This window comes from Cryptotermes secundus, unplaced genomic scaffold, assembly GCF_002891405.2.
Source record: "Cryptotermes secundus unplaced genomic scaffold, Csec_1.0 scaffold321, whole genome shotgun sequence".
Classification (NCBI taxonomy): domain Eukaryota; kingdom Metazoa; phylum Arthropoda; class Insecta; order Blattodea; family Kalotermitidae; genus Cryptotermes; species Cryptotermes secundus.
Window position 1 is genome coordinate 1,075,407 of NW_019721009.1, and position 20,859 is coordinate 1,096,265.

Here is a 20,859-nt window from a genome sequence, read left to right on the forward strand (position 1 = left end):
GAGGGGAACTGTGGGTGAATAGTAGTTAATCTTTATACCGACCGGGCTCCAGGCGGTAGTAGTCTTGGCAAAATGGTAGACAGTAGTTCGTTCAAGGTTTCGAATAGGTGGCAATACGGTATATCAATGACATAATAGTTCGTTTACGAATCAAACCAATAGTATTCAGTTATATATTGACCTGTGATATGGATCGAATGGATCAACGGTTTCTAATAATCTGTGAATCATACGTCATTTCCGGGTCAATGTTTGCAAGGGTGAGTTCGTGGAATCACACAGCATAGATAAATATACGTGAACTGTACCTATTACGTAAAAGCTAAATATAATATGTTTATTGAAAAAGTTTATAGACTGGAATTACCAGGTGCAGTCCTCGAGAACAGTATCAAATTTCCAGCATATTTTAAATACACATCCGTTAGCGTTACGATGAGGTTTCAGTTCAGAAGAGCAATGAATAGCTCGCCTGTAGGTAAGAATTGTATTAGTAAGGAGAAGACTGCATACATAACAGTAAAAATAATTACTGGGCACGAAATCAGTAGCAAAATTCCCTTTTCCGAATTACCTCATTATGGTGACTGAACGGCTTTGCGACCCGGGAATCGATTTAGTTTGCCGGGAAATTGATTTTACTCGGTCTGCACTGCGTTCATACCGGGTCTTGGCTCAACCACTGGGTAATGGCACTTCTCCCCAGGAGTAAAAGCACACGGAGCGTGAATCTAATAACTATAACTTAGATTAAAAATGCTTGGTGCGTAACTAGCAACAAGCACAACTTTACCGCCGTTTATTTTATTTTCTCTCTCAAGAGTATAATTTAGTACCGGCTTTGCTTGTCTGTTTTGAAGTGACCTGGTTCAGCAGATTATCTTTTTCTGGGATATGATACCAAGTAGTTCACTAGATAAGCAGCAATATTTCAGAGAGATGTGCTACCTCATGTTTAAGGGTAGGAGAGAAAGTGGTTCAGATATGGGGAGAGTGATGACTGGAAACAGGGCTGGCAATGAACTGTAGCACTGGGAAGTGAAAGTTATGCAAAAGGCAAATATTGGGCAGGGGGATGGAGGAAGGAAAGAAGGTGGGTAAAAGGTAAATTTGTTCCTGCCCTTAATTAAGCACTATGCCATAAAGGTGTATGGGAGAGTGGAAGTATAGATCACCATTCTTGATCTGGGCGCTAAATGGAGGTGAGTGCTCAGCTTCACTTATCTGCCACTTTACCTCTGGCAAAAGAGCACCCGGTACCCATTGGATAGGAGGCTGAGTCTGCTCCAGAGTCAGTCCGGATGCTGTGCAGAAGAGAAAAGTCTTGCACTGCTGAGAATGGAACCCAGGCCTTTCATCCCTTAGCATGTCACTAAATTATATGAGCTATTACGATTCATTTAACAGCTGAAACAACTTTAAATCAGAATACACACATACAAAAATTAAAAATGAAAAAGAAAATAATTTTGATTTCTCTGCAGTATGATTTGTTGCCCAGGAGGGAAAGGATGAAAAAACAATGCTAATGTGCTTAGATTATTGCCAGTTAATGGTCACTGTATGAACAACAGATCAGCAGAAATTAGTTTTGCTTAGACCAGTGGAAAGGATTTGTAAAATGTGCTGGTCCTAAAATCATGCACCCCTTTTCTGTGGGACTGGCCATGCCTGCATCTTTGTGGGAGAAGAGTAAGCCAGACATTCCTCCTCACGGTTGCTGGGGGCTCAACTGGAATCTTGGTTGTGAATCCAGCTGGGACTAACAGTGGGATCTCTGCTGTCCTTGTTGACAAATGACAGTTCAGCTGGAGATATCCCACCATCAGTAAGTGTAGAGCTACCAGCCACATGTCCATGACAGCATATTTATGGAGGTGGGCATCTCTGGTGAGGCTGGGATAGTGAGTGTGAGCAGAAATCAATACCATTCCGAAATGGAGAGCTGTCCCTCAGTTCCACGACACTTTTTATCACAGTCAGTGGCCTGTGTTATATGTGGTGATGAGCAAGGGGGTAAGAAATGGCTCATAACTGTCATTCTGATGTTCAGACCTTTCGATGAAATCAGCCTGTGGTGGTGCAGTTTGATTGGCTTTCAAAATTCCCTAGAATTGATCCATTTCCAAAAGCAAAATATGAGCCTAAAGACTGGCCTGGTAATTGTACAGCCATGGGTGAGGCTGCTCTAAAGGAGTGCAGCTCACCCTGAGAGCATAAAACAACTTTGTCAAGGCTCAGAATTTTAAACTACTCTGTAACATTATTATTATTATTATTATTATTATTGGAGGGGGTGGGTTTCCCCATGCACTGCGACCAGTTGTTGACTCTGTAACATGCAGCATGTGGCATTGCATAAAGGAGGAGGCAGGATAGGATCCTGCATAATTATTTCAGTATGGGGCTCTTCTTTCTTTTGATTAATTTGCAGGACAGCAAAGTAGCCGCCCGCATATCAAATGGCAGACTGTTGAACAGACAGATACAGGGTGAACCAGGACCTCTGCTACAAACTTGAGGAGTGATACATCTCGCAGGGAGGATCAATTTTTGTCAAGCAACCTGTATCTTCCACTGCGTCATTTAGGAGTTATTCACCCCTGTTTGCAGCATATCATGCAGGTACATGTACACAGCCATTACACTTTGAATCCGTTAATGTTGACAGTGTTGAACTGAGTGATGATCCCTTTTCCTCACCCCTTACACTACATCTGTGTACGTAGTCGATTACGCTAGCAATTGCTCGCAATCATCCATTAAGAATGGACGTCTTTGATTTGCATGGCCAGCGCGATCACTGGGCTTAATGAACCTAGATTTTTTTCTTTGGGGGTGTGTCAAGAGTGTCATGTACGCCACCCCAATTGACACCAGAGAGGAGCTGATTGTGCATAAACGCTGCTTTTGAACAAATTCAACACTGGCCTGAAGTGTTCGACAGAGTCCTGACAGTCACTGCTATGACAATGTAATGAGTGTAATCAGGTTCAGGGTGGACACTCTGAGCCCCTTCTGTAAACTGTCCACAAAGGTACTTGAAGAAACAATTGAATAATTCATTTCGTAATTAAAAATGTCACATAGCTCATAAATGACACTTCAGAGAACAATGGTCGCTTGACAAAAATTATTCTCCCTGTGAGATCTATCACTCCTCAGAGTTTGTTACAGAGGTCCTGGTTCATCCTGTATATCCTTAGTACTGTTGTGCTGTTCACAGTGGCCATGCAGTCTAAGACATGAATTGTCTTCACCCGCTCAAACACTGGGGTAGTGGGTTCAAATCCCACTCAAGGCATGGATGTTTGTCTACGTTTATTCTGTCTTTGTATTATCCTGTGCACATAGCTGCCTTGCAATGGGCTGATCCCTTTATTTAAAAAAAGATTAAAGGAAGCTTATGAGTTCACCTTGCTGTCTGTGCATCCCCCCCCCCCCACCCCCCGAANCCTATAATTGCTAGGCAGTGGCTTGGTGAACATGTTCCCATGGCAATGAATATGTGAAGTGGACAGATCATTTTCTGTGTGGTCCTGTCATATCAAAAGAAAATAGGTGATTAGGTCAATGCATTTGTTCATTGATAGAATTCACAGAAGTTGTGCTTGTTTTTGAATGTAATAATGCAGGTTTAAAGGAACTGTCAAGTTTTGTCTGAAGAGACAGGTGATTCATCTGCCTTCCTAAATGCCATGTCTCCTAAAGTATGTATTCAGCTGTGAACAACATTTCTCATATTTCAGACTAACTGTAACTGAATTAGTGAGGGTTTACTGTATTATTCTCCCATCTAAGCTAATCACGCAAGTGGTCTCTTTCCTTCAGCTATGGCAACTTTGCATGCATTTCTGAAAGCTCTCATCTGGCTACATGCTCTGCCCTCATCCTCCTTGATCTGATCTTCCTAATAACATTTGGTGAAGAGTAGAAATTCTGAACCTCGTTATTTACCATCATTTCATACCTCTGAAGTCCTGCCTCAGCACATTCTTCTCAAACATACTCTGTTCTTAATTTGACATTGAGATTCACATTCACATCTGCACTAGTGAAAATCACAGTTTTATGTATTTTTAGATAGCAGACTGGAAGAAAGACAAAAAAGACTGAAGTGAATGCTACTAATCTTTACTGGAATTTAATGTGTCCTGATTTTTTCGTAAACACAATTTTGATTTGTTACTGTTCCAATATATTTTAATTTTTTTTTAATACTTTTGAAAGATTTATTGGCTGTTGCTTTTAGACTCACCCAACTTCCTACTAAGATGTATCCTAATATTCTTTCCCTTTTATTTGTTTTTTTTACCAGGAGCTCTGAATGTTGAACACTTCGTGTGTGGTGAGAACTGGCCATAAACGAGTACTTGTGGCAAGTATCATAAACCATTCAGTAATGAGTTATCTGATGAGACATCAGTGCATACGCAGTGGGAGTGTCAATATACCTGTGACGTGTTATGAGTGACATTCATCACAGGTGTATGGATGCTCCTCTCTCTGTATCATTCAACGCACAGAGGAGTCTGAAGACATGTGAACAATACATAGTTGGAGCAGCTGTGTTCCTGTGTGTGATATGCATAATTAGTCTGCAGAAGGAATGTTCTGTAGACATACTATTCCATACTTTTGGATGGGAGCATATTCCTGTGCTGATGTCTCTTCAGATTACTCTTATTACAGAAATCAGAGTGATCTGAAGATATGTCGGCACATACTCATATGCGTGAATGTCCGTAACTTTGTGATGTTTGTAATATGTGATTCATTGAGAAGAGTGGTATGAAGAGGCACCAGAATATGTAGTCTGGAGTGTCAAAATTTCTGTGATGTGTAAATGGTTTAATAATAAGGTGAATCTGAAGCATTATCGACAGACATAGTGGGAAAGATCATACCTCTGTCTAATTTGTAACAGATCAATTAGTAATCAGTGAGTCCTGGGTGATCAGAGCGCCACCATTTGCATTTGTCTTCAAAGTTTCTGTTTATTCTTCTGAATCTGGTGTCACATGAGCTTTTAACATTTATGTTCACACAACACTTAACTTTTTTTGCATTTAAGAAACATTAAAATGGTCAGTTTAGTTTGTGCTATGCATGTTTTGTGACAGTATGATTCATGTTGTCACATGATTAGTAAGTAGCTTGCCAACATCAGCATAAGATAATTGATGTTATGGGTTGGACACAGTTCTGGATGGCATACATGGCAGACAGGCTAGATTGTATTAGGATAGATGTTTTCCCGAAAAGGAAGACAAATCTTATTGTGACGGATATGATCAAAGCATTGGTAGGCAACGGTTCAGTAAACACATTCCCACAAACATACAACAATGGGAACTGTGTTCTCTGTGGGCCACTCTACAGCTAGTTGCAAGGTTACACAATAATTCTGACAACAGAGGAGGATGTTTTCTGTGTGGTCCGAGCCATGGCTACATAACAAGATTCCCAGAATAACTTGAGTGTAGTTGAGAGTACAAGGTGAAGAATGAGCATGTCTTAGTAATTTGTGAAAATTAGCGATAGTGCTATAATTGATTGTAATTGTGAAGAAGTGTTCAATAAACCCAATGGTCAAATCTAGAACTCATTATTATCAGTCATGCAACCCCTACTATGTGACATTATGTTAATGTAGACATATTTTTATTTTTTGCATTCTGTTGCGTGTATTGCAATTAAAGAGGTATTAAGTCCTTAAATTGCTGGTCACGTTAGCCGAGCAGTCTAAGGTGTTCACTGTCTTCACTCACTCGGAAGCCGGGATCGTGGGTTTGAATCCCACTCAGGGCATGGATGTTTGTGTGCGTTTTTCTGTGTTTGTCTACAGGTAGAGGCCTTGCGAAGAGCTGATCACTCACCCAAGGAGTCCTGCCATATGTGTAAGATCTAGTGAAACAGAGTTTCATGCAGGTAGGCCTAGGCCCAAATTGGGGCTGTAGCACCACAGGAAAAAAAAAAGACCTTAAATTAGTAATAATTGATTAATTTAAAATGATCACTACAAATTTCAACCCTTAAAGGGTCATGTTCAGGTGTTCGTTAAATACACAATTTAATTATTGACTTTTTAATGCATAACCTTGTATCACATCTACCAACTTCTCACTTTGTGATGTAGTAAGCATGCTCTTGGTTTACACATGCTTAATGTAACATATGAAGTGAAATAGATAATGTAATGATGTACAATCATACTCTATGTGAAGTTCTTGTGAATATTAATTTTGTTGAGATTGAGATTGCAAGTTTACCATTAAAAATTAAAACTTAAAAACAATTTGTTATGAGCAGTGACTGGTAATGTGTAATGCACATGTTTATATGAGGCTGGTAATAGATATCTCAGTCTCTTTCGCTCCCTGCAGCAACAGTTTGCTACTGACCACATGTGTTACATGATTTTTTAATCACCTATGTCTCTTGTCCACAGGACACTGAACTGCATAAAGCAGCATAATATTGTGTGGTGTGACTTCTGGAATGAATCACTGATTAGAGAAATCTGATACTTAATTTTACAAGTGCTGGATGTGGTTGTATAATGACACAGAAATTGATAGATCTGTCTTTGTTACATAACAATGTGGAAGGGTTAATGGGGTCATACATTATTCCATGAAGGTTATAATCACAATTCTTCTATACAGCAGTTGGTTGATTTCATTCTACTATAGTTACCTACATCATTCATTTAATTCTGCTTGCTTATTCACATAAAAAACAAACTCCGTGGTTTTAGTCCACAAGCAAACTATACCGAGCGATCACCAGTTGTTGGCGAAGTTAGTGCCAAATTTAGCGTATAGAGTGTGTCACATGGTCAGCGCAACGAATCCACACGGCCGTTAATTTCGGTTTTCTAGACCAGAGCTTCTATTTCTTTGAAATAGCTCCTCAATTATCCTCACGAGGCTGAGTGGACCCCATTCCAGACCCAGTACTTCTCAGGAAATCTTATCGCGCCGGGAATTGAACCCGGACCTCTGGATATGTAGCCAGGAACTCTGACCACTAGACCACTGAGGCAGTCGACTTATTCACATAGCCAGTCATAAAATGTGTAGGATTCTCAAGTTTCCCAAGATGTACCTCCTATACCTATAAACTAAACAAGGTTCTCACACTAAAGGTTATGTGCCTATGTGATTAAAATATAAACATTACATTGTCACACTGCCCTGACTTCACTTCTAATCTTTTATCATTTTTTTTTATTTGTAATATTTCTTTCCATCTGTTAGACCTTTGTGAATTAAGTTCCTTCTCCCCATTGAAAAGAGCATTTTATTTTCCTAAAAATATTTTTCATTTTGTTCCTACATTCTGATGGAAGAGAGGTGGGACATACTCAGACATCAGCCTCTGTTATTCAGTTTATCCTCGCTTATTTCTTTTTTCCTCTGCTCTGTCATCACTTCTGTTGTGTTTTGTCTTTTCTCCCATCCTCTGCTGTTTAAAAGCACCCTTTAAAGCCACAGTGTCCTGAATTCCAGCTTTTGTGACTTCCCTATACCTTCTGTTGATGCGCTCAGAGCCATTGTTTCTCGCATCATTGTATTCTTGCATGACAGCCTCTTTGAGGATCACAGATTCAGTCACCATTCTTCGTACCTATTAGTATGTTCAGGGCCCTCATAACATTGCTCTTTCAAATTGCATATAACAAATATGATGGCAACTGTTCCAATTAGATCTTTTTGGTATTATTTTTGTTATCAGTATACTGAATTTAGTCAAAAATGGCATATAATTTCTTACATGTTATTGGAAAAAAGATAAAATTTATTGTGCCGATACTAAAGAAGTCTCAGAACTGATCGTCTACATGTAGAGCCATGTAATTGAAATTGCAGTGCATCCAAATGCATAGTACGAGGAGCATTCCATGTGGCAGGTGTGAATGAAGTTCATATATTTACAAACATAAGTGTATATATAATGTCTCCTTGCCATTGTGTGTGTGAGTATACTGTTGACTTGAAGCAGCTGCTGTTACTCATGGCACAGCATCCTTAATGAATGTCCTTAATTTCACCATTGGATTCAGGTTACCTGAGTCTGTTGTCATTAGTGCATTTACATCTTGTTATCAAGTTTCAAACATTCAGGAATTGTACATACAGTCTTGCTATGGCTCTATAGTTTTTATCCCAAATATCACTTTGATAATTACCATATATTCATGTTTTAAACATGGTTCTCCCACTACATTGGGTTCAGCATGACAGAGCAGAATTTAGGAATGTCATGTGGGTTTGTCAGTATATTTTTTACTCTTGCATACAGGTGAAATATAATTACTTTTATCATTCTACAGTTTAAATTAATTAGTTGCCAATTGCAAGTCTTTCAGCAGTGAACTACAGAACTTACTTTAAAAACATAAATACAAAGAAAAAATTATTCCTCAGAAGCTTGCTTAGCAGATTACATACTTTGGCACAGTTGCAGGAAGTTGACTATAAGTTTCTAGGCCAATGTTAATTAAATTTTTTCTGCGCATGACATTCCTTCATGTCCATCTCAGGATTTTTAGTCGAGAAGTTTTTTAATACAGACTCGAAAATATTTGGTAGTAAAGTTTGATGACTGCCTGATCTCTTCCTGAACCTATGCATTTATGAGATCAGAAAATTAGAGGGTGCAGTGTGGAATCAGATATTGGAGATGTTATCTTATGTTTTGCATGTGTATTGAAAGCATTAAAATGTATCATCTAAGAGAATTACCTCTTACTTAAAATTTTAAGGCAGAATGCTAACATGATCAAAGTATAAAATGATGTGTATATTCTGAATGATGAAGATTCCATTGGAATGAAAACTGGTAAGATTAACAAATCAACATAATTTTCCATAAAAATTGGCAAACCTGAGGTAAGCCATGCCTTCATGTGATTTTTATGATTGTTTACATATGTTTTTTTAAACAACAGTTCAAGTAATTATTGATATGACAATCCAGAGAATACAGTAGTTTCACATATATGAATAATGTTTTTATTTGCAAGACAGTTGTAAAGAAACAATGTCTGCAGCTTCATAATTTAGTTGTACGTGTTTAGTTCAAATTACGTTGTCTGAATTGGTTTGTTTGCTTGTGTTTATTATCTTTATCAGCTGACACCAAATTAGTATGAAATAACAGGAATAATTTTTGCAAATCAGTAAAGAACTGGATGTCTGACTTGTGTAAATAAATATACACTCAAATGTATCAGAGAGAGAGAGAGAGAGAGTTTGCGAATTGTGTTGTCTTGTGTGCAGAGTACACTGCAATGTATGGAGGCTTGATTAAAAAAATTGTCCTTTTGACAAAAAAAAGGGGGGGAGTGATATTGGTAAGCACCTTTACCAACTGAGCTGATGTGGCTTCTTTTGTGAGTTCTATAAGAACTGGGAATAGATGGGAGGACTATAGACGTTGGCTGCCCACCATGCTTGCCAATTGTATCCAGGAGGATCATATCATGATGGCGGCAAGTTGTTGATATGAATGATGTAACGTATTGGAACATGCAGAAAAGTGTATGGTAGATTTATTTAATTTCTGTGAAGATCAAGACAAGTTTTTATAAGCGATTATGTTGTCAGGTTTATGTTGTCGTTCTGGCTGCTCAAAGTGGTTATATTCGTATGATGTTTGGCGAGGAGTTTCGTATGCCTCCAGAGCCGTAAGCAGAATTTCAATTAAAAATGAAAGACGAAGATGCATTGGAATATTAAGTACAACAGAGGCATACAGATGTATTCCAGTGTATGCAGGGCCAAGGTCAGAATATATCACAACAACGTCTGGGCGATATTTTAGCACTAACCGATCAGGAAACACTGAAGGACCAGGTGATGAGGGGAGGCAGCCCGGCCAGGGTGCAGGTCTAGAAGCTTCTGATAATGAATATTCTGCACATCAGTCTCTTCCAGCAACAGTTATAGTTCCCGAAGTATGGCCACATTTACCTCTTATAGCAGTCAACAGAAACCCTGTCTTTCCACGCTTTATAAAGTTAATTGAAGTAAGTTGAAATGTTAAGGAATGATTTGTGTTGCATTTTTAAGTCACTCTGGAAATTTGCATGAACTGCTGTTTTTATCTTCTTTTTCAGATAACAAATCCGGCATTGATTGACCTTATAAGAAGGAAAGTGAAGCTGAATCAACCATATGTAGGAGTTTTCCTTAAAACAAGTGAAGAGTATGTGTTTCTGTTTTATTTACTGTGGAACACAGGTTCTGAAATCTAACTAACTATTGTACTTCATTTCAGTTGTTTGTAGTCTTTTTTGTTGGAAGTATAATTTTTGTTTATTGAAGTTAATGGGCTGTATCAGTTGTTTATAGACTAAGTTTTTATTTGCATATCTCTGAAACAGTGAACTGTAATTATCTGAAACTTATTTTACCAGTTATAGTATTGATTAGTTACTATAGGATTCTGACGATGGTGTATAACACACTGATATATTGGTTTTTTGGACTTTATCCATCGTCCTGGTTTTTAAGATAACTAATAAAAACACGATAAACCAGGATGATGGATAAAGTCCAAAAAACCAATATATCAGCATAGTATTAATGTTTAGTTTTTCAGTTTTCCCCTCTAAGGATCTGACCAGAGTGCTAAAAATTGATGGTTGCAGACCAATTTAAATTGTGTTCAAACTGTGTATACCTTTCAAAAAAGAGTCCATTATTCGTTTGAGGGAGCAGTATGCCATGAAAAACAGTTTCGTCCATTAGCATATCATGTGTTAGAAATTTAAGTTATCCTGTTTTATGTGGTAGGTTTAGGTGTACTAACAGAAGATCACATTTCAGTCATATCCTGAACCAGTTTAGTTCAAGTTTTCACATTGTGTTAAATTGTACTGTTGTCCTGTCAGCTTGTCTCTCTCTTCCGAAAGATCATTTTTCATGTTTCCCTACCAAAATTCTGGAACAGGATAGCTCAGTCAGTACAGCAACAGGCCGTGGGCTGGATGGTCAGGATTCAATTCCCAACAGGAGTAAGAGATTTTCCTCTACTCCACACCATCTAGACTGACTTTGGGGCCCACCCAGCCTCATATCCAATGGTGCCAGCAGCTTTTCTTCTGGGATAAAGCAGACAGAATGTGAAGCTGACCACTAACCTCCATCTGGCACCAAGGTCAAGAATGGTGAAACTATACCTTCACTTCCCAGTGAATTCTAATATGGGTGGCCTAATTAATTACATACAGAGACAACTTTACCATTTTCTTGCACACCGAAAGTGAGAATAGCATAGTCGGTATAGCAACTGGTTATGGGCTGGACAACCAAGGGGTCAGAGTTTGTGTCCTGCTAGGGTCAAAAATTTTCTCTTCTCCACATCGTCCAGACCGGCCCTCCGGTTTCCCAGCCCCTTTTCCAATGAGCACTTGGGTCGCCTTTCCCAGGGGTAAAGCGGCCGTGGAATGAAGCTGACCACTCACCTCCAACTAATGCCAATTTCAAAAAATGTGGCTCTATACCTCCACTCCCCCTTTGTGGCACAGTGCCTAATTAGTTAAGCACAGGGACAGCTTTACCTTAGTTTCTACTTTATCTTGCATACCAAAATTTTGTAGGCATTTCTTTTATACCTATTTTGAGGTAATTACTCATTTCACTGTAAAGGGTTCTACTTTGTCTGATATTGGCTGTATCCTATCATGGGTTTACCACTGTCAGTTTCCTACTTTCTAAACTTGGATCTTCCATGATGTACATAATATGTATTTTCCACTTACTGTATATTGGGTCTCTCTCTTTTGGGTCCACTTTATTTTAATACTGTGCTGATGTTCGGATTACATAAATTTTTGATGATGAGTTACCTGCCCAATACCATCCTCCAACCTGGAGGACCAGGCCATACAGCCTGCCTGTCATCCCTCAGCTCATCTGGCTTGAGCATATTATCACCATAGTTCTTGGGTTGTAGCTTTCAGATGTCCTCATTATGGCAAAGTTAGAATACATTCAGAGAGGAAATTTTTTTTAATTTTAAATGTCATTCAGTGGTTCATTTATTTCCCTAGAAGTTTCTTTTAAAATATTTTCATTTTTGTTTTCAATTTTTTATTTTTTTTGGAATATGTTGGTTGAGTCGAATAATGGCAAGGATTTCCTGATTAACCAAATTTTGTATTCCTGTTATGAGGTATTTAAATCTGAATTTACATTCATATTATTTTTAAACCATTTTTTTATATTTCAGTAACATCACTCTGGATTTGGTCACTATCCTTGTCAGATCACATTGTGTGGTAGCTGACATTTAAAATGAGAATAATATGCATTTACTGTAATCATTGTTAATGCAAAGCAAAACAGTTCCCTTTCTTTGGCATTGGGACTGCAATGAATATTTTATCACATATTTTTGTAAAATCTATAGCCCTTGGCCCAACTACTTTCCCTTCAGATGGGAACAAATGGGGTAAAAAGTAGCACCCCATATTTTTTTAGGAGGAAGGGTGCCAAGCAAGTGGTGATATATAATGATGGAAATGAGCAACAAGAAACATGGCTTCACACTCTTGAACTTAAATCACAATTTTGAAACTTATCTACAGACGAATGTTTAGAGTGTCTATTAAATTTCATGTGAGAACCAGGATAGTGCAGTCAGCATAGTGACAGGCTACAGGCTGGACAACTAGGGCATCAGAGTTCAAGTCTGTGTGGGGGCACAAGTTTTCGCTTCTCCATGTTTCCAGATCAGCTGTGGGGCCCACCCAGCCTCCTATCCCATTGGTACCAGAGGTTATAACTGCTGGGGTGTGAAGCTGACCACTCCAACTAGTGCTGAGATCAATAAAACATGGGTCTGTACATCCACTCCCCCATACATCTTCATGGCGCACTGCTTGATTAGTTAAGAACAAGGACAGGTTTACCTTTATTAAATTTGTATGCATTTTACAGCTGTGAACTGTTTCATATACTAAAGATGATAAAATGGTGACTGAATCTCTTCTACAGAGAAATGTATTTTGTCACACAGTATTTAAGCTTAGAAACCAGAAGAAATTGAAGCCTGATTGTAGTTTTTTTTTTTAATATACTGTGTAAGCACAAAGATCACAAGCCATTGAAGCTTCCCCATGCTATTAAAATAGAAAGGAGGATTCAAACTGTTTCCTGCAAACTTCTGTACCACTGTAGCAGTCTTGGCTGTTGTGATGCCTGGAATTACTAAAAAGAATAAAAAAAGATGTAAGGTTATCCCATGATTAACCGATTAAGCACTACTCCACGAAGACATATGGGGGTTGGGGTTTACAGATCCACTTTTTCTTGGCCTCAGCATTAGTTGCTAGTGAGTGTACAGTTTTTACTCCCTGGCTGCTTTACCCTCAAGGAAAGAGCCCCTGGTACACATTGGATAGGAGGCTCAGTGGGCCCCAGAGCTGGTCCAGGCAACGTGGATTCGGTATGAGATGAATCTCAGGTGGTCTGCGCCTATGAGAGACGTAGATAGCCCAAGTTTTATCTTCATTCATTTTAATTTTCCAGCACTTGCACCATGTCTCAATTGACTTCAGACCGTGTTGCAATATTCTGAGGACAATCGTGATTTACCTCGACTGGTGTCCTCATTATGTAACCTCGGCACAGACAGAATAGAAAACACCGCTTACAAGAATTTCTCTGTTGTGTGTTTGTTTGTTTGTTTGTTGCTGCAGAAGTGCACACTGCAGCATTGTCTAACAATTACCACATGTGTCTGTTAAACTATTCCAGCTTCCAACCATTATGTCATTGTTATCCTCCAGCCTCTGTTCAGGTATTTCAAGCTGCTGCTTCCTTGCAAGCCTACCGTTTGTGTATTGCTTGTCCTTCATCAAGCACATAAATCCGGATCAACAATTAGCCAACTTCACCGACAAGCGGCGGTCGTTTGGTCGGTATAGTTCACTTGCAGACTACAGGCCACAGAGTTCATGTATCTCTGGTCCTATATTATTACAATACTTATTTGCTAGTGGTGTTGATAACTCTGCATATTTCGCCCATAGTTATATTTTTCTTTAAATTTTTCTTCAGAAATGAATCTGATGTTGTCAATAACTTATCAGAGGTGTACCCTATTGGAACATTTGCCCAAATACATGAGATACAAGATCTTGGAGATCGCCTGCGTCTTGTTGTTATGGCCCATAGAAGGATTCGGCTCTTAGGACAGATAGTAGATGATTCAGAAGCCCCTCCAGGTAAGCGTATATAATTATGTAATGTAACAAAATATGGCATCCAGACATTACTTTCCAGTATCATGTTCACTGGTTGAGATGAACTTCAAAGGGAAAGCTTTCAAGCCATCATGAAATAAGGGGTTGGGTAAAATAACGGAAACACTACAGATACTGTACAGATTTGTTTATTAATCTGGTGTTGGACCACCTTTTGCCTTCAGTACAGCTGCAGTCCTTAGAATGAACTCCAAGTTTTGAACAGTCTAGTGAAATTTTATACCATTCTTCTTGAAGAATGTCTTCGAGTTGCTTTAGAGATGTTGAAGGTGGGAATCTGTTCCTCACTCTAGTCTCCAACATTTACCATAATGGTCCAGTGATGTTCAAATCTGGTGATTGTGCTGGCCAGGTAAGATGTTGAAGTTCACCTTCCTGCTCCTTGAACCGTGACTGAACATTTCCAGCTATGTGAATGGGGGCATTGGCATCTTGGGAAACTGCATCATTCAGAAATAATGTTTCGGTTGTGGTATGCACCAGGTTACTCACTGTGTCCACCTACTCCCTTGCAGTAATTCAGCCATGAAGGGAAGTAATGGGACCAACAGAATGCTGTGCCACGATATTGCTGCTCAGACCATCACAGAACTTCCCCCTTGTTTCACTGTTGGAACCAGGCATTCCAGATTGTAGGCTTCGTTGGATGTTCTCCAAATGTAAACTCTTCCTGACGTAGGGAACAGCATAAAGGATGACTCATGTGAACATATCATGCATTCATTTCCAGTTATCTGATGTCGATGTTTTATGGTGATGACACAGTTGTTTATGCATCTGAGCTTTATTTTCAGTAATCAGAGGTTTAGTAGTTGCAGCCCTACCATGGATGTTGGATTTGAGATGCTCACATCAGACAGTTTTTGTAGAAATGGTCTTCAAAGTGAATATTCAGTTCTGCAGTCACCTGTGATGCAGTAGTTCTGTAATTTTTTTTTAAATAATCCTACACAATCTACGACGTTCTCTTTCTGGCATTGTAGATTTTCACCAACCGTTCCTCTTTGCTAATGTTGTCTTCCAATGATTCGTGTAAGCAGACATAACCTTAGAAACCGTCACTCTTGGTACATCTAATAATGTGGCTGTTTTTGTCACAGATGCTCCAGCTAAATGTGCACCAATGATCTGTCCTTTTTCAAAACTGGACAAGTCTCTTATTTTCCAATTCTTTCACACAGACTGTCACTCAACATAGTCACTAATGCACTGACATGAGCACTACAGAGTGTAAACAAATGGAAGAACATTCAGTGTTGAAAACAGAAAGTTCTTTCAGTGTAAACAACACAAACACAAACAAATTCTATTCCTCAGTTTCTGGTGTTTCCGTTATTTTGTCCAACCCCTATAACTGATCATAACTAATATAAAATTTAGGGTTCATTAACTGTCACAGGGATAGATTTTTCATTCATCTGTATTTCATGAAATCATCTTTTAAATATTGTAACTTTTTTATTTGTGCATAATGTTTAGAAAAAAAAAACAGATTATTAAATGGTATTCATGTTACAGTCTTCTGAATTATGACACCATGTAGTCTCTCAGTGCCTTGGTCTTTAGGGTAAAAGTGAGCAAATTTCAGAAAGTGGCCATTCATACATGAGAATTTGGCAGAAAACAGAACAAGGAAGATAGGGTTAGCGAATCGGAGCCAGAGATGAGTAAGAAGACACAAGGCCCTGGACAGGTTATTGTGAACTGTAGACTTAGAAAAGTGCAACAATTCCAGGATAGGAAACTTTTTGTTCCCATTCCCACACCTGGGGCTCTGTCTCTGCTTCTTTATCTTAGGCTCTGGTCACTCCTGTCCTCCATGAATTGTTTCCCCTTCTCCACCCCTCCTACTTAACCTGTTTCTTTCCCAACTTAGTTCTTTTCTGCTATGAGAGGGGAAGAAAGAAGTGCTCTAATTCATAATTTGTACTCATAAAAGGTAAAAGGCAAAGCCATCCCTGTGACAGGCCATGAAGGCCCATAAGGTTGTGAGAAGTTGAAGTTCCCAAATCTTCTAGACACGCGACTCACAGATGACGATAACATCAGCCTTACACACTGGCTACCCTTTACCCCCCAGGAATATTCCTGGTAGTGATTTCTGTTAGAGGCTGAGTTGACCCCAGGGCAGTTTGAAGGATTAGGTAAATTTGAAAAAAAAAAAAAAATCCATTGACCTTATCAGGAATCGAACCCCATACTTTCTGACTTGTAGCACAGTGTCTCAACCAACTACGCTACCGTGTGCCCCCAACTTGCATTTGTTGCCATTTGTAATTAGAATGATTGAATCAAGCAGAATGAGATTGCAGTGGATGTAGTGCACACATGTGGAAGAAGAGAAATGTGTATAGGGTTTTGTTGGGAAAGCCAGAAGGAAATAGACCATCAGGAAGATGTGGAAGGATAATATGAAAATGGCCCTTAGAGAAATTGGATGGGGTAGCATGGACCGGATTGATCTGGCTCAGGATTGAAACCAGTGGCAGGCTCTCATAAAGATGATAATGTACCTTTGGGTTCCATAAAATATTGGGGAATTTGTAAGTAACTAAGCAACCGATGGCTCCTCAAGAAGGACTCAGCTCCAAGGAGTTAGTTCTGAGCACAGGGATGTTGTGTTCCTCTGAAACGTTGTACTGTTCTGTTAGACTACACGGTGTCATAATCCAGAAAACTATTATATCAATCTTTGCTGCAGTGACAACCTCATATCTCATGTGTAAAACAGTATTTGGCCATAAAAGTTTCCATAGCTCTTGTTAGGGCTCCACAGGCAAAACATAAGTTTCTTAGATGGTTAACAAAAACCACATATGGACATTTAAAAGTTGAGATTAGGGAACAAAAATTATGCATTCTTTAATTAGCTTTGTGCCTCTTACATGTAAAAGGAGGCATTTTTATATATTAGAATGTAATACATTTATGCTGAATCCAAACATGTATTTGCACCAGTCTCTTTCACTCTGCCAATGGTGAGTGCTGAAACCTTTGTTGCTGAATAGACTGTATGGTTATAGCAATTGTGATGTTAAAGAAACTTCCCATGGCAACTTCTTAACAATGTTTAGGCACTCAAGTCAGTCTCATATTCTTACTGATTTTTTTTTTAATTTGCTTAGTGGGGGGTGGAATCCAACTGGGTCCGCTAGGCACGGAGGCCACTGACTGGCCTATTGTAGCCTGACCCAGTTGATTATGATGATGGAGAATCTGGTGGAATGAAGATTGGCAGGGGAAACCGAAGTATTCAGAGAAAACTCACCCCAGCACTAATTTGTCCACCACAAATCCCACCTTACCAAACCCGGGCCGCCGCTGTGGGAAGCCAGCGACTAACCGCTTGAGCTATGGCATGACCTTACTGATATTTGCTGTTGTTGAACATACAACATAGGAGTTCACATGAAATTTCTTAAGCCAAATTTTATATTTTTAGTAACTGTGAATCATGAAGGGTACTGTCTTCTGGAATTTAATGCCATCTAGTCTGTTGAAAGTGAACCTGTCGACCTGACTTGCAACAGACTGCACAGCACTGTATCCCAGGAGAGACTGCACTCTTCATAACGACTGCTATGAGAACCTCAGATCCTGAGTATGATTCATGATTTCTCATATAATAAGCATGCCATGTGTTTGCTATGTTGGTATTGATGCAGGAATTGATTTATAAGGAACAGCATTAAGGGAATCTTCAGGAACATGAGTTAGGCTCAGTTATCATGAATAACTGGGCAAAATGATGTTTGAAAGGAATTTGGATTTGGGTTTGTAGAATTTGAACATGGGGAGAGAGAGACACAACTTTGTAAGTCCTCTTTCTTTTAGGAACCATCTTAACAGATAAAGACAGTAAGTTAAAACTGATGGTGGTGTGTAACAATAAACATTGCAATTTTTTTACACATTGTCTGTGTTCTTAAGTTTTTCCAAACACAACATTCTGGAAACTGCATGTGTTTCTATTATTATGTGTAGCAGAGGAAAGGTTCTTGCCCAGTGGACCCATTAGTGAAAGCTAGTCTTGATCACTAACCACCAGAACAAGTTCTTAACAGAGTATATGTTCTGATAATGTCAAATATAAATGGAAGTAAAGGAGAGAAAATTGCCAATACAAATTAGAAAAGCAGCTGTAAGAAAAGGAAAGGAAAATAGGTCTAAATTTCATCAGTCAGTAGAAGCACATAGGTGTTACTGATATTTCTGCGGTTTTGCTCAATTCATCGAGGCAATTGATGGGATAGAATCTAAAATTAGGCTTCTAGCAGTCCATTCCACATCTTTCCCAAATTATTATTCACCAGTACAATCATTTGATGCTACATATCTTTAGCTGTTGAGAACACCATTAAATAAAATTCATAGTTTCAAGTAATTTCACATAAATTCTGCAGTGTCAAAGCAGGTTGTCTTATTTGCCTTCAGACAAAATGTTATGTCGAAATTTGAACAAGTAATAATTGTGACATAATTTGAAACACCTAGAGAATGTTCCACATTTTTAGGGATGAGCCTGTATATTTTAACTTGGTCACAGTTGAGTGTTGTAAAATGCAAGATTGAGGTTCTTACTGCAGTGACTCAGGTACTTGATGCTGTAACATCTGGTAGATCATTCCTGGGATTTGGGGGGAATGTACCCTGAAAATAGAAGCACATTTTTCCTCTGAAACATCGACAGTCTACCAGACTAGACAGTGTTTCATCCAAGAAGACAGTAATTGTTTTATAATGATCTGTGATTTTAAGTTTTGTAAGCTTTCTATATTGCAGAATCCTGAAAGAATTTCATGGTTACTAACAATTACAGAATTTATACAGATCTTTCTAATTGGTGTAAACTTTTCATAGAAAGTGCCACATCTACTTTTTATTACATCACAGGCATACCTGCAACTGAAACTTGAAATTTCATATTTAGAATTTATCAGGAATTTGTATCTTTATTGACTTTCAAATTCTGTCAGTGTGTCAAATACTCAGAGACATGAAATTTAACTTTTAACAATAGGAATACACTAAAAATTTACTTACACTACAGGAATGCAGTGAAATATATTTCCCACCATACTTTCTTTTAAGTCATTCGTCTCTATGCTCACAATAGTGAACTGGTGAGAGTTGTAAGAGACCTTTCTTTATGTCTTCAGTTACATAATTTAAAAGTAGCATATATAACTGTAATGGAAAGTAACATAAAAAACTATGCCGTTGAGGAATTATACATTTTTGTAATTACTGGGAACTTGCATTACTCTAAACTCGTCGCTTATACTCAGCCTCCCCATCATTAATCCTCTCCAGTTAATCTAGAAATATGGATATGTATGGATGATCATGTCAGCTGTGCATGAAAATTATTTTTCCAGTTGTATATATGTTACTGTTAGACCTATGGAAATTGAAGGAGGTGAGAATTGAGTTCCATGGCCTATTCCTAAATTCTCTCTATTACTGTTAAATATAATACTGAATGAAACAACATGTCTCCATAACTGCTTTCTGCTGCAGAAATGACTATCAAGTTTCCAATATTTAACACATCCATTAATGTGTCTCTAGAAGATACAGATGTAGAGAAGAGGAGACGAAAACGCAGAAAGAAGAAGATTGCAGTGGAATCATCAAGTAATGATGAGGAGGAGAAATCAGATGCTGCTAATGGTTCTCAAGAAACATCACCAGAGGATATTCTGAAACCACTGCCTGTGCTCATGGTAGAAGTCGAGAATGTCACACATGAGAAATTTAGGCAAACAGAAGAAGTTAAGGTAAAATTAAAATGACAGTTACAAATTGTACATTTGTTTCCTCATTTATGTCCTTTCTTCCTTTATGTCTTTCTCTTTTCTTTCTGTCCATTCCTCCTCCTCTTTCTCTTACCTCCACCACCACAACTATTCTTCTACTACTACTACTACTACTACCACCACCACCACAATTTTTTTGTGTGTTGGTTGGGTTGATTGCAGATAGTGATAACTAATGACCGTTGGACATAAGACAAATGAATAAATATATTACATACAAATTCTTTACATAATATTGTGTTGAAGTCAGCAGTAACAAATGTTACTGGAGATGCAGAAGTTTGAGGGCTTGTCTGACAAATGTCATGTAGGCAGAATCAGTATTTAAGTAACAGGTTCTCAAATAGATGATATTTTATTTCATTTCTGCTATTGGGATGTTTCTCATGCAAACAGCCACATCATTACAATACTCAGCCTTATGCTGGGCACTGAATGTGTGTGCAGTTTGCTATTTTAATTTAATTTTGCATGCATAATCCCCCCCCCCCAATTTGGAAATGACTAGCTGCTCCTCCCATATGGAATCTAAGAACTGAGGAAACTTGGAGATATCTTTGGAGGGTTGAGAAGGGAGGAGTGTCTGTTCATGTTGCTAATTTAGACCTTTGCATCTCTACACAGCTTTTTATGAAGTTGTAACAGTATTATAGTTGAAGAGTCTGGTCTTTTGGGTTGTAACACCATATAGTCAGACAAACTCTGATGCTACTTAAGGGAAGCAGGCACCAAGCTCAGCACTGCTTATTTTTTTGCTTG

General features: G+C 38.6%; 1 protein-coding gene and 1 long non-coding RNA gene across 5 annotated transcripts in view; both read left to right on the plus strand.

The window, feature by feature from the left end:
* The first annotated feature begins 61 nt into the window (after positions 1–61).
* Positions 62–5,604, plus strand: LOC111875054. 2 transcript variants are annotated; one of them, XR_004514168.1, is made up of 3 exons: positions 62–260; positions 2,435–2,625; positions 4,319–5,604. It is a non-coding gene; the product is annotated as an uncharacterized LOC111875054 (long non-coding RNA). The 2 variants fall into 2 exon arrangements; XR_002844657.2 differs by lacking the exon at positions 62–260 and adding an exon at positions 267–478.
* Positions 5,605–9,468: 3,864 nt separating this feature from the next.
* LOC111874993 (lon protease homolog, mitochondrial) overlaps positions 9,469–20,859 on the plus strand; it is a 49,442-nt gene continuing 38,051 nt past the window's right edge. For 2 of the 3 annotated variants that reach the window (XM_023870965.2, XM_023870953.2), the window contains exons 1-4: positions 9,469–10,036; positions 10,127–10,215; positions 14,076–14,242; positions 19,802–20,061. In XM_023870965.2, coding sequence (XP_023726733.1) covers positions 9,605–10,036; positions 10,127–10,215; positions 14,076–14,242; positions 19,802–20,061 — 948 coding nt within the window. In that variant the 5' untranslated portion in view covers positions 9,469–9,604. The remainder of the gene's footprint in view (positions 10,037–10,126; positions 10,216–14,075; positions 14,243–19,801; positions 20,062–20,859) is intronic. The other variant, XM_023870976.2, reaches the window with a different exon arrangement.